Source organism: Alnus glutinosa, chromosome 8 (genome assembly GCF_958979055.1).
Source record: "Alnus glutinosa chromosome 8, dhAlnGlut1.1, whole genome shotgun sequence".
Taxonomy (NCBI): Eukaryota; Viridiplantae; Streptophyta; class Magnoliopsida; order Fagales; family Betulaceae; genus Alnus; species Alnus glutinosa.
The window spans coordinates 5,885,010-5,899,985 of record NC_084893.1 but is presented as its reverse complement, the minus strand read 5'-3'; the positions used below and the strand labels follow the sequence as shown (position 1 = coordinate 5,899,985).

Below are 14,976 nucleotides of genomic sequence, written 5' to 3'. Positions count from 1 at the left end.
GTTAAGCTTTTAGATCTGATATGATTATATTTCCAACCTTAGAAGCAAGTAAACCCTGAGTAGGAACAGGTTTAATGATTGGATATTGGTAATTTAATTATAGGGAAACTTCATTTATCCTTCAATCTATAGCCCTTGTTGCAATGCCCCTCCCAATCTTATTGTTATTACACAACATGTAGTCTCTTCTCTTCACCTTGTTTACAGAAACATCTTATCTACTTTATTTACAGCTGCGCAGAGTTACTTGGCAATGGCACCAGGTTCAGTGAGAAGGGGAACAAGCTGTCCTCCCTGGTACTTCTCTATAACAGCTGCAATAGAAGTAAAGAAGAAAATGATAATATTTGATCATTCTTTCCTTGTCATTTTCATAGCTCTTGATAGCAAAGAAACCAGGCACTGATTGTAGTGAAAACTAAAGAGGAACAAGGAAACAGGCTTACTGTCACAGCCACCGATGTGTTTCCCCCCAATAAACACATTAGGTACAGTACTAAGCCCAGTCCACTCTGCTAGAGCTGATTGAATGTCACTTCCATCTCCTTCAAACGGAAGATGAGTTAAAACATAAATTCCTCAAAAAGATGGTACAGTGAAAAGCTTATATCTCATTATTATGAAAAGGCAACTTGGATATATGTTAGTATTGATCATGCAGGAGCAGATTATAGTAATTGGACAAGAATTAAACTTCAAGAATTTTCTGATTAGTATCGAACTTGGAATCTATACTCACTTAGCTGGTAGAGAATGAGCTTATAAAAATTCAAATTATGTGTTTGCAGAAGGGAATTTTTCAAAATGATTACTTCAATATCACAGAATTTCAGAATCTCCATCGTGTAACATTGTAATTTATTTAACATCGTGTAGCTTTTGCTTTTTAGCAAAAATCAAAAGAATTAACACTCAAATCAAAATACAAAACACTCAAAACTATTTTAACTCTTAGGTCACATATCACACAAAAAAAAAAAAACCTTCCTAAAAAGTCTCTCTCATGAATAAGTTTGTAAACTGGAATTATTAATTACACAGGAGACTTGGAGAGAGGGAATATAAGTAGATATATGCATGCAGCCTTCATGTTAGAATATAAATTAAATAACTAAATCTATTCATTCATTCTTATAGCTTAAAATTTTGGAATAAAAGATGATTTAATATAGTATTAAAGCAAGGTCACCTCTTATTTCAATCAATTAAATATACATTATGCTTTTTAAGCATCAAGCATTAAGGAAGAGTTTGTGGGAGTATCAAATATAAATTAAATAATTAAATTTATCCATTCTTTTTAAACGTTTTTAAGACAAGCGGTGATTTAATAATTTTCTAAATCTCCCCATATCATTCATTTTGAGAATAAGGAATCAAGCATGAACCACGAGATGAAATACACTTACTTTCCTCATCTAGTTCGATGACCTTGTAACTTGCTCCTAGCTGTTTGAGCAGCTGCTTCACCCTATTGCAGTAACCACAGTATGATTTACTGCGATTGTGAGAATATCAAACTGAATTAGTACTACATCAGATAGGAGGTTGCTGCAACATAACATAATTTGAAGGTAACAATATATATCAAAGCATATATATCAAGTTTTGAATCCTGATTCACTTTCTTATATCAAAATCAAGGTATTGATTGTTAATCATGAAGAGTAATTTCATAGGATCGATTGATTTACTCTTCTATTATGAAATTATATAAATAAATAATGTGTAAAGAACGAAACCCATTTGGGTCTCTATCTCTCTTCATTTTCCATAATATTTCCACATTTTACTATGAAGGCAGAGGCAAAATAAAAGTGACTACGTATGCGCGAAAACCGCCAACCCACAAACATTTATATATATATATATATATCAATTACGTATTGAAAATCAATAATTTGATGATGTTGGAAAGCATATCTTGTCGAACTAAAGTTTTTGATGGGGAGAGGTAAAAAAACAACCTGAACACAACAACGGGTGCGGAGGATACAATCTCCTTTGCCTTTTTCAACGCCATTTCTAGCTCTTCTTTGCTCTTTGTGCTTGAGCTGAACACCGATCCCATATCTTTATATGTATAGGAGAGAGAGAGAGAGAGAGAGAGAGCAGCTAGGTGTTGGAAGCTCCTTTCGCGTGGTTCTTTGCTGGCAAGGCCACGGCAGCGAGAGCGATGCGAAGCCAAGTGTTAGAATTTGCTTCTGCTTGCTGGCAAATTGACAATGAAGGATGGCTAACCTAGCTGGTCAAGAGAGAGAGAGAGAGAGAGAGAGAGAGATTAATTAATTGTCGTTTTGACTTAATTAACCAGCCTGCAAATCCTTTTTTGTTTTTTTTTTCAAACGCATTCTCAATGGAATATATATATATATATATATATATATATATATATATTTTTAATTAAAAAAAATGGTGGGACTTTTGTTTGATATGCTATAACTTGATCCATTTAAGACTTCTATTTCATGTAATTTTTCAAGTCCTACTTGATGGTAATACATTTGTTTTTATTATATTTGATTAATTTCGAAATACATGCTTGAGTTGTTTTGTTAAATTTAAATTCTACTTTAATTTTTTTCAATTTTATTTTATATTTTCGAAACCATCTAAACATAATTTTAAAAAATATTTTTTTTCGGTATCCATAATTTTAAATATAATAATAAAAAAAATAGCACACTCAAACTTACCTTAAAAAGAACGTTAGATTTGTTCAAATTAAAACCTATTAAGCCTGAAAGTTTTTACGTCTCTTTTCTTGTGAGACTATCTATGTTGAGTGCATGGAGTACTAATTACTAATTAGAGGATGGCCTTCACAGGAAGTGATTATTCACCAGTTGTGGATCGGAGCTGCAGATGCTAAGATGTTGTTTGGTTAGCATTCAACCAAATTGGACTCCCACCATCATGCATAAAAGAAAACTGAAAACTCCCTCCATCATGCTTCTTCCAAATTGCTTCTCTCACTTAGGATTCGCTCCATTTTTGTGCTGATTGCATATGGATGAAAAAATTCTTCCAACAATTGTGGCTGCAGTTGCATCTATCCTTGAAGTTGGGGCTGTAATCTTATAAAATATTTGATTATTTGAATAGTTGAAAGATGTTGCATTAACACTTAAAGCTCTCAATAAGGGAGTTGATGTACATAAATTTTATGAGAAAATAATGAAAGTGGAAGGATATTGTGACGTCTCACATCGCCTGGGAATGAGGATTTGCTTATATGTATAAATGCATCATTTATGACACAACGCGTTTTAAAGCCGTGATGGTCATGAACCTATCAGAACTCCGCAGTTAAGCGTGCTTCTGCGAGAGCAATCTCAGTATGGGTGACCTCCTGGGAAGTATGGTACGGGGAGCCAAAAGCAGACAATATTGTGTCATTGGGGGTGGGTCATTACAAATATGACGACTTTATGCTTGCATATACATTTGACCATTTGATGCGAGATGAGAAGGTTGCAAGAGCATTTCCAATCCTTAACTTAGAAAGTTTTGGTTGGACAACTTCTTTAAGAATCATTAATCTTAGAATTTGTGTATTACCGATATGTAGTAACATACTAATTAACTTTATTATAATAAGAAAAGCTCATAACCAGCACAATGTGCTGGATTATTAATTATAATTTAATTTAAAAATTTAAAAACATTTACATTGTACATAGAACATTGCATGAATATGATATGATATGATATGATAAGGAAAAGTTTTTAATTTTAGATTTTAAAAAACAATTCTCACTACTTTATGCTACACCCATGATTTTTTTCATTAAAGCACAATAAATTTATTAAAATAATAACAAAATCGGTTCAACCTTTAAAATTTACCAACTTTTTACTTAAAAGACCGGTTTAGTGTATAAAAATAATGGGTTAACGCACGTGTCACAATTTTAGACCAACTTTAAGTTAGAACTTGGCTTTTATATATGAGGAATGGTAGAGCATCTCCTAGTATACATCTGAAATGGCATAGATGTAATTAAAAAATTACATATATGTCATTTTAGATGGCATAGATGCAATTTTTTAATAAAAAACATTACATCTCTACCATTCCAGATGTACACCACGAGAACACTATGAGATGTTCTAGCATTCATTTATATATATATATATATATGATAAGGAAAAGTTTTTAATTTTAGATTTTTTAAAAAAATTCTCACCACTTAATGCTACACTCATGATCTTTTCATTAAAGCACAAAAAATTTATTAAAATAATGATAAAACCGGTTAAACCTTTAAAATTCACCGGTTTTTTAATTAAAAGACCAGTTCAATGTTTAAAAATAATGGGTTCACCCCACGTGTCACAATTTTAGGCCAACTATAAGTTAGAACTCGGCTTATATATATATATATGATAAGGAAAAGTTTTTAATTTTAGATTTTTTTAAAAAAATTCTCATCACTTAATGCTACACCCAGATCTTTTCATTAAAGCATAATAAAGTTATAAAAATAATGACAAAACCGGTTCAACCTTTAAAATTCACCGATTTTTTACTTAAAAGACCGGTTCAATGTTTACGCTACATGTCACAATTCTAAACTAACTTTAAGTTAGAACTTGGCTTTTATATATATATATATATATATATATATATATATATGATTGAACTTGGATGGCCGTAGTACTTTGGCTTAAACGTTATAATATTTGTGGTTGAATTTGAATGGTAATACTTATGATTGAAAACTTTTGTCTATAGTTTAAATGAATTGTTGGATGTTATTTATGGCTCTCCCAACTTGAAAATATATGATTATTGTTAGTTAATTAATGTGTATATTTTAGTTAAACTTTATTTTAGGTTGATTTGTTTTTAATAAAAATTTAAATTTTTTTGTGATTTTCTGTACGCGCCAAACACCGAAAAATGTTTCAGTGAAAATCATTTTTTGACCCTCAAAATCACTTTAAATTTGTTTACCAAACGCACATCCAAATAGGCTCTTAGTAAATATTTATGTTTTTGTTCTGTAGACTCATGTCTTATCTAATTCCTCATATGTCATATCCACTTATATTCCTAAACTTCAAACCCCATCTAATTTTGGATCAAGATCTCCTACAATTTTTTTGAAATGGTAGATTTTCAAATTACAAAATTTAGGCCCTTTTTAGGCATCAAAACACTTGAAAAATGTTACTTATTAAAAACGTGGCATGTTACAACTGAGAATTGAGTATATTTTCGTTTGGTTCTTGCTCTCTATGTTGTAAAAAAACTTTGAGTCAAAATCTTTCTTTTGGTTTTATGAAGAAGAAGTGTCTCTGTAAAAATGAAAAATAAACATTTTGAGAGGAATATTCGTTTTGGTTGTCTCGATAATATGCAACATTTTTAATATTTAGAATTTTCCAAGCGTTTTGATGCTTAAAAAGGGTCTAAATTTTTTAATTTGAGAATATACAATTTCTTTGAAATTTTACGAGATCCTGACCCATGCATTTTGTGTGAAAGTCAACTCGTGAGCTTCAATTGTGTATAAGTACTATTTCCCAAATAGAAATAACATTAGACATGGTACGTAAGTCTCATGGGAGTAGAATTTAGCCCAAATTTTTCTGCCTTTCATAAAATTTGCTGCTTGCAGGACAATATGTTTTTCATAAACCAAGCAAACATATGAATCAAGGTCAGTTAATTTCCAATATATATAGACAAAAAGATCACACATTACAAGATCTAGCTCAATTTCTGTACCAAACTGAACAATCTTCTTCTTTCTTTTTTTTCTTTTTTATTTTTGAAGTATTCTACTATTATATCTTTTATGCATTGCAGCAAAGAGCATATGAAAAAAAAAAAGAAAAAAAAGAAAGAAAGAAGGACGAATTTGCAACGTCCTACCTTAAAGTATTTTAGTTAAACATTATTTTAGGTTGATTTGTTTTTAATTATTTTACATTAATATTTATATGTTGTGAATAAAAATTGATTTTTATAGGTTAATATGATTTAATGAAAATATAAAAATATTTCTGATTTTGCCAAACACCGAAAAATGTTTTCAACGAAAATCAATTTTCTGGAAAATGCACACCCAAACAGGCTCTTAATAAATATTTATGTTTTTGTTCTGTAGACTCATGTCTTATCTAATTCCACATATGTCATATCTACTTATATTCCTACACTTCAAACACCATGCAATTTTGGATCAAGATCTCCTACAATTTTTTCGAAATGGTAGATTCTCAAATTACAGAATTTAGGCTATTTTTAAGCATTAAAACTTTTCGAAAATGCTACCTATTAAAAATGTGGCATGTTACAGTTGAGAATTGATTATATTTTCGAAGGTTCTTGCTTTCTATGTTGCAAAAAAATTTGAGTCAAAATCTGCCTTTTTGTTTTATAAATAAGAAGCATCTCTCCAAAAATGATAAAGAAGCATTTTGGGAGGAAAATTCTTTTTGATTGTCACAATAATATGCCATATTTTTAAGAGTAGTGATTCACTACCACCTAAATATACAATTTTTTACCACCTTACCTATGTGGCAAGGTGGTCCCCCACTACTTTTTGAGTTTTTTCATTTTTTAAAAATAAATTAAGGTGAGAGACCACCTTACCACATAAACAAGGTGGTGAAAAGTTGTATATTTAGGTGATAGTGAATCATTACTCTATTTTTAATATGTAAAATTCTCTAAGCGTTTTGATGCCTAAATATAGCCTAAATTTTGTAATTTGAAAATATACAATTTCTTTAAAATTGTACAAGATCCCGAACCATACATTTCCATTTACTTCCCAAGCAGAAATAATATCAGACGTGGTAATTCTCTTGGGAGTAGAATTTAGCCCAAATTTTTCTGCATTTCATAAAATCTCGTGCTTGCAGGACAACATGTTTTTCATAAACCAAGCAAACATATGAATCAAGGTCAGTTAATTTACAATATAGACAAAAAGATAAAAGTAATTACTTAATTGAAAAGAACAAGTACACAAGATAATAACCGGTTCCTTACGTACACATTACAAGATCTAGCTCAATTTCTGTACCAGACTGAAAAATAAAAAGGACCCAAAATCTAGATGAATCAAAGGAATAAAAGAACATGGATGTCACAGCCTATAAACGTCTGTATTGGTTCCTGGATCTCTTGGGAGCATTCTCAGGCTTAGGGATGTCCTTGAAATCTAGCACTTGGATCTTCCTTTTCGAATTTTGAGCTTGTTGGTACCTCTGATGTAGCTTCCTTTTCGTGGCTTCAAGTTTCAACTCTGATGCCTCCTCCTCATCCATTTGAACTTTTTTCAAACAACTCTTCTCTGTGGACTCTGTTTCTTGCACAGCCCTCTTTCGGATGTTCAACAATTCCACCTTGTTTTGGCCTACTGAAGACGACTTGGTCTTGATCACACATCTCTCTGATCTTTTCCCATCACCATCGGTAAAACTCATGCCACTGGAGGGAATCAGTACCAGGTTGTTGTTGTTTGGTGTTGGCAACTTGACCCTGCTCGTAACATGACAAGCATTGTTTTCAGCACAATTCAAGCCAGTAGAAGATGTTGGAACAGGCTTCTTCTTGTCTGATTTCTCCTCGGTAGCAACCCTTGAAGCCGATTTTGTATGGCAAAGAGAAATGGGTTTCCTGAAACGACCATGTCTGATGCCAACGCCATTGCAAGACTTTTCTCCTTTGTTGTGGGCTGTTGGCAGTTTGATCCTGAAAACAAGCCGTGGCTTCTCTTCAACGCCGCCATTCATGCAGCTTGAAGACGTTGGGGCTGGGGCTGGCTTCTCATCCGCTCTGTCCTCGAAGACTTTGCAAGGCTTCTCTCCTTTGTTGCCGGCTCTAGGCAATTTGATCTTGAGAACAAGCCGTGGCTTCTCGTCCGCTCTATCCGATATTTGTCTTGGGCACGGAGGAATGGGGTTCTTGAAACTGCTATGATGCACGTCCCCATTCTTGGGCATTTGATCAACCGATTTGGTAACAGAAAAAACCATGGCTGAAAACTATTACCCGATTAAGGACAAAAACCCACAGAAAAATCTCGCTCCGAGATTGCAAGATTTCCCTTTCTTGCTCCAAGATTGCAAATTTTCAGAAACAAGAAACTGAAAAAGTGAAAAGATTTAGGGTTCACTTTCCAAGATATGTACGTATGTGTATTATAAAAGATCGAACTGGTGTTCCGAAAATTAAGATCACCGACCTGGAGAAATCTAGCTTGCTCGATCAAGATTGCAGTTTTACAAGACACTGATCACTTCTTCCCCGCTACTTCCGCAGAAAGAACACAAACCCAGAGATTTCTTGCTTCAAAATTTCAAGATTGCAAGAAAAGTAAAGGCAAGGCTTGGTTTTTCAACGAAACTTGACTTCCGAATGCAAAGAGGATAACAATGAGAAAGGGCACTTTTAAGTTCTATCGACCTTTGGCGCTCCGTATATATGTATAGGTTTCTTGGGTTCCAAGCTAGCTAGTTTCCAACTAGCCGTTACCCCGTTTATTATTTTATTATTTTTCAAAAACATATTTGGTTTTTTTTTTTTTTTTTTTTTTTTAATTCAAATTCTACTCAATTTTGATATAAATTTTTTATATTTTGTCTCAAGTTCTCTAAACCATCCAAACATAATTTTTTTAAAAAAAATTCTCTCGATATTTGTAATTTTGAATATAATACAAAATAATAGAATATAATACAGAAAAAATCGCACATCCAAACAAATTCTTAGCCATTAGCCCTTAAATTCTATGATTGACTTGAACTGTTTGGACTCAACTTTGGCTTCATTTGTTGTAAAATATTTTTTGGAAAATGTTTTATGCAATTTTTTGGTTTGGTGTTTGGTGCAACCGAAAATAATAGTCAAATTAAAAATATTTTTGGTTTGACAAAAAAGCTTTTTCAGTTTTGGAAAATGATTTTCATTTTTAAATTTTTGTAAATCATTTTTTGAGTTTGAGTTTCTCTTTCTCAAACCGTCGGACCACTACTGAACTACCGCTAGAGCACCACCAAGCCAACACCAAGCCGCTCGGGACCACCGCCAAGCCAAACCGAGACCCCGCCAAGCCACCACCAGACCATCATCAGACTACCATCGAACCATCCCCGACCACCACTAAACCACCCGTGGACCACTACTAGACCACCACTAAGCTACCCCGAACCGCCGCCGAGCCATCTTGAACCACCACCCAGCCACCTCAAGCCACTGCCAGAGAATGCCAGGCCACCACCGAGATAACCTCGGACCATAGTCGAACCACCGACAGGCCTCCATCTAACCATTGTCCATACACAAATTATTAGGTTAATTTTTTTTTTATTATTTTCTGTTAATATTTTTATGTTGTGAATAAAAAATTAATTTTTATACGTTAATATAATTGAATGAAAATTTATACATATAAGAAAAGGAAAAAAAAAAAAAAAGTGATTTTCCGTACGCGCCAAATGCCAAAAAATATTTTCATGAAAAACATTTTCCTGAAAACTAATTTTTCTAAAAACGTTTTTCAACAACAAACATTTTACGCTGAAACAAACAGAGTCTTAACGCCTGTCTAATGAGTTTTTATGTTGCCATCTTCATATTATTGCTCACCACATGTTTTTATATGATTTTTTTTAAAAAAAAATAAAAATTAAAAAAAAAAGGAGAAAAATGAATCAAATTTATAAATAAATCCTACTAACTTTAGCTAGATTCTGAAGGACGAATCATCATCAGGAAATCGTTAACTAGTGCTTAATTTTATTTACTTATATAACCAATTCTATGTCAAGTTAGCTTCTTAGCATATGAGAATTAAAGGATGTGAGAAAAAAAAAATACTAATGGGAAGTAAATAAATCTTTGCGAGAACTATTACAATAAGTGGCCCAAGAGTAATTATAAACTAAATTGAGTAACGTTATATGCAAGACTCTTATCACCCAAATGTGATGTGGCTTTTAAATTTACCATTTGATCAAAATTTAATATTAATTCATCACAAATCTAATGGTAATTTTAAAAATCACATCACATTTGAGAGGATAAGAGGGATATAGGAGTCTTGCATATAGTATTACTAAACCATATTATATGTATATAAATATAGGAAAAGAATCAAGTAGATACACAAGGCCGTGGAAAAAATTATGACGTATTCTAATTTGTATACCCAAATAAGTACCACATTGCGGTGAATCATCCATGCATCAACCATTTTAATTTTAAATGACCTTTTAGACTAGATTAGAGATGAACAAAGTTTTCTTTTAAATTGGGCTAAAGAAATTTCTTCAAATCCAGTTTAGAGAAAAACTTTATCCATTAAAAATTGTGTGAGAATGGCTAAGAGTTCTTGTCACCCTATTTGGCTTTACTGATTTTACCAACCTCTAGCAACCAATTTCACATATGGAATTTGATTGAGTAGTTTTTGTTCCAGAGTTTGATACACATGTGGGGGCTTAAGGAGTACAATCAACTATAATTGGAGATCCCTTCTCTTATCTTTGTCGGATTTGGATCCCCTATTATTCCCTGTCCAAAGAGAAATTGACAAAAGTAATAACAGAAAAATTGTGAAAGGAGCTCCCCTGTCCAAAAAAGGGATCGGAGTACTTGCCCGCACAAAGAGCCCCACCCCCCACAAGTGGATCCTCTATTCGGGTAGATGAGCTCCTGTCACGTACCCCTACCCAAAAAGGAGGGATCCTCAATTATAGGGATTCCTGTCCATTCCTGTCCCCCTCCTCCTTGAACTGGAAATTGTAAGGGATCTTTATCCCGAGGCTTAAACTCACTCAAAATAAATAAAGTTCGATCTTTAATCAGATATTATACTAAATCATTAATTATCTTAAAAACTTAAATTCATAAAATAATAATGATAATTTAATTAATGTTCTACTGCCAATGTTTGAATGTAAACTGACTTTTCAATGTACATTGATTATTTCTGTAGAACAAAAGTTTAGGCAAAATATTGAAAGTTCAACAGAAGTTGAGCCACGAGCAAAAGTCCTATCAAGAGTGCAGCGAGAAATGACAAACTCTACTATCCTGCAAGCATTTATGTGTTTATCAATAAGTATAAATAAATTGTTTATCAATAAGCATTTATGCTTCTGCCTTTAAGAAAAAGCATCATATTTTTTTTTTAAGATTTTCCTTAAACGTGGTTTTGGGCATTTTGGACCCTCAAAAAACAGGCTCCTAGTAAATATTTATGTTTTTGTTCTGTAGACTCATGTCTTATCTAATTCCTCATATGTCATATCCACTTATATTCCTACACTTCAAACCCCATCCAATTTTGGATCAAGATGTCCTACAATTTCTTTGAAATGGTAGATTTTCAAATTACAAAATTTAGGCCCTTTTTAGGCATCGAAACGCTTGAAAAATATTACTTATTAAAAATGTGGCATGTTACAATTGAGAATTGAGTATATTTTCATTGGGTTCTTGCTCTTTATATTATAAAAAAATTTTGAGTCAAAATCTTTCTTTTTGTTTTATGAAGAAGAAACGTCTTTGCAAAAATGAAAAATAAACATTTTGAGAGGAAAATTCTCTTTGGTTGTCTTGATAATATGCAACATTTTTAATATGTAGAACTTTCCAAGTGTTTTGATGCCTAAAAAAGGCCTAAATTTTGTAATTTGAGAATATATAATTTCTTTGAAATTTTACGAGATCCTGACCCATACATTTTGTGTCAAAGTCAACTCGTGAGCTCCAATTGTGTCTAAGTACCACATTTAATAGTAATATTTACTATTTCCCAAATAGAAATAACATTAGACATGGTACGTAAGTCTCATGGGAGTAGAATTTAGCCCAAATTTTTCTGCCTTTCATAAAATTTGCTGCTTGCAGGACAACATGTTTTTCATAAACCAAGCAAACATATGAATCAAGGTCAGTTAATTTCCAATATATATAGACAAAAAGATCACACATTACAAGATCTAGCTCAATTTCTGTACCAAACTGAACAATAAAAAGGACCCAAAATCTAGATGATTCAAAGGAATAAAAAGAAAAAAGAAAAAAAATATGAGATGTTCAAAATTAATTGCATGGATGTCACAGCCTATAGACGTCTGTATTGGTTCCTGGATCTCTTGGGAGCATTCTCAGGCTTAGGGATGTCCTTGAAATCTAGCACTTGGATCTTCCTTTTGGAATTTTGCACTTGTTGGTACCTCTGATGTAGTTTCCTTTTCGTGGCTTCAAGTTTCAACTCTAATGCCTCCTCCTCCTCATCCATTTGAACTTTTTTCAAACGACCCTTCTCTGTGGACTCTGTTTCTTGCACAGCCGTCTTTTGGATATTCAACAATTCCTCCTTGTTTTGGCCTACTGAAGACGACTTGATTTTGATCACACGTCTCTCTGATCTTTTCCCATCACCATCGGTAAAACTCATGCCACCGGAGGGAATCAGTACCAGGTTGTTGTTGTTTGGTGTTGGCAACTTGACCCTGCTCGTAACATGACAAGCTCTGTTTTCAGCACAATTCAAGCCAGTAGAAGATGTTGGAACAGGCTTCTTCTTGTCTGATTTCTCCTCGGTAGCAACCCTTGAAGCCGATTTTGTATGGCAAAGAGAAATGGGTTTCCTGAAACGACCATGTCTGATGCCAACGCCATTGCAAGACTTTTCTCCTTTGTTGTGGGCTGTTGGCAGTTTGATCCTGAAAACAAGCCGTGGCTTCTCTTCAACGCCGCCATTCATGCAGCTTGAAGACGTTAGGGCTGGGGCTGGCTTCTCATCCGCTCTGTCCTTGAAGACTTTGCAAGGCTTCTCTCCTTTGTTGTCGGCTCTAGGCAATTTGATCTTGAGAACAAGCCGTGGCTTCTCGTCCGCTCTATCCGATATTTGTCTTGGGCACGGAGGAATGGGGTTCTTGAAACTGCTATGATGCACGTCCCCATTCTTGGGCATTTGATCAACCGATTTGGTGACAGAAAAAACCATGGCTGAAAGCTATTACCCGATTAAGAACAAAAACCCACAGAAAAATCTCGCTCCGAGATTGCAAGATTTCCCTTTCTTGCTCCAAGAAAGCAAATTTTCAGAAACAAGAAACTGAAAAAGTGAAAAGATTTACGGTTCACTTTGCAAGATATGTATAAAAGATCGAACTGGTGTTCCGAAAATTAAGATCACCGACCTGGAGAAATCTTGCTCCAAGAATGCAGTTTTACGAGACACTGATCACTTCTTCCTCGCTACTTCCGCAGAAAGAACACAAACCCAGAGATTTCTTGCTTCAAAATTGCAGGATTGCAAGAAAAGTAAAGGCAAGGCTTGGTTTTTCGAGGCGACTTCAGTTCCGAATGCAAAGAGGATAACAATGAGAAAGGGCACTTTTAAGTTCTATCGACCTTTGGCGCTCCATATATATGTATAGGTTTCTTGGGTTCCAAGCTAGCTAGTTTCCAACTGGTCGTTACCCAGTTTTAGCCTTTTTGGGGTTCTAAATGCTCACTTAGGGCATGTTTGGGTAATATTTTTTTTTTATTATTATTTTTTAAAAGCATGTTTGGGTTGTTTTTTTAATTCAAATTCTACACAATTTTGGTATAACTTTTTTTAATTTTGTCTCATGTTTTATAAACTATCTAAACATAATTTTTAAAAAATAAATTCTCTCGATATTCGTAATTTTGAATATAATACAGAATAATAGAATATAATACAGAAAAAAAATTTCACATCCAAACAAATTCTTAGCCATTAGCCCTTAAATTCTATGATTGACTTGAACTGTTTGGACTCAACTTAGGCTTCATTTGTTCTAAAATATTTTTTGGAAAATGTTTTATGCAATTTTTTGGTTTGGTATTTAGTGCAACTGAAAATAATAGTCAAACTAAAAATATTTTCGGTTTGATAAAAAAGCTTTTTTAGTTTCAGAAAAATGATTTCCATTTTTAAATTTTCGTAAATCATTTTTTGAGTTTGAGTTTCTCTTTCTCAAACCGTCAAACCACTACCGAACTACCGCTAGACCACCACCGAGCCACTCGGGACCACCTCCAAGCCACCCCTGGACCACCACCAGACCATCATTGGACTACCATCGAGCCATCCCGAACCACCACTAAGCTATCCCCGAACCACCACCGAGCTGCACCCCAAACTACCGCCGAGCCACCTCAAACCACCACCCTGCCACTTGGAGCCACTGTCGGACAATGCCGAACCACCACTGAGACACCTTCGGACCACCACCGACGGGCATCCGCCAGACCACTACATGTACGCAAATTATTAGGTTAATTTTTTTCTATTAATATTCTTATATTGAGAATAAAAATTTATTTCTATAGGTTAATATAATTGAATGAAAATATATTAAAAAAAAATTGTGATTATCCATACGTGCCAAACGCATAAAAACATTTTCAGTGAAAAACATTTTTCTTAAAATTAATTTTTCTTAAAATGTTTTACGACAGAAAATATTTTACGCTAAAACAAACGGAGTCTTAATGCCTGTTTAATAATTTTTTATGTTGCCATCTTCAGATTATTGCTCACCACATGTTTTTATATGATTTTTTTTTTTAAAAAAAAAAAAAAGTAAAAAGGAATTAAATTTATAAATAAATCCTACTAACTTTGGCTAGATTTTGGAGGATGCATTAATCATCTTCAGGAAATCGTTAATTAGTGCTTAATTTTATTTACCTATATAACCAATTCCATGTCAAGTTAGCTTCTTAGCATAAGAGAATTAAAGGGTGAGAAAATAAATACTAATGGGAAGTAAATAAGCCTGTGCGAGAACTATTAAAATAAGTGGCCCAAGAGTAATTATATATTAAATTAAATAATGTTATATGCAAGACTCTTATCACTCAATTGTGATATAGCTTTCAAATTTACTATTGAATCAAAATTTAATATAAATCCATCACAAATCAGAGCAATGATAGGCAAGGGCCAACTTGCCAACCCA

General features: G+C 33.4%; 1 protein-coding gene across 2 annotated transcripts; it reads right to left on the bottom strand.

Annotated features, from left to right (window-relative positions):
• Positions 1-49: 49 nt before the first annotated feature.
• Positions 50-2,287, bottom strand: LOC133875443 (glutaredoxin). Of its 2 annotated transcripts, none has more exons than XM_062313583.1 (4): positions 1,968-2,287; positions 1,410-1,498; positions 447-542; positions 50-314 (listed from the first exon to the last, which is right to left on the bottom strand). In XM_062313583.1, the coding sequence occupies exons 1-4, from the start codon at positions 2,069-2,071 to the stop codon at positions 244-246; spliced, it is 360 nt and encodes a 119-aa protein (XP_062169567.1). In that variant the 5' UTR covers positions 2,072-2,287; the 3' UTR covers positions 50-243. The 2 variants fall into 2 exon arrangements, with proteins under 2 accessions (XP_062169567.1, XP_062169565.1); XM_062313581.1 differs by having other exon boundaries at positions 447-545; positions 1,968-2,281.
• Positions 2,288-14,976: the final 12,689 nt, after the last annotated feature.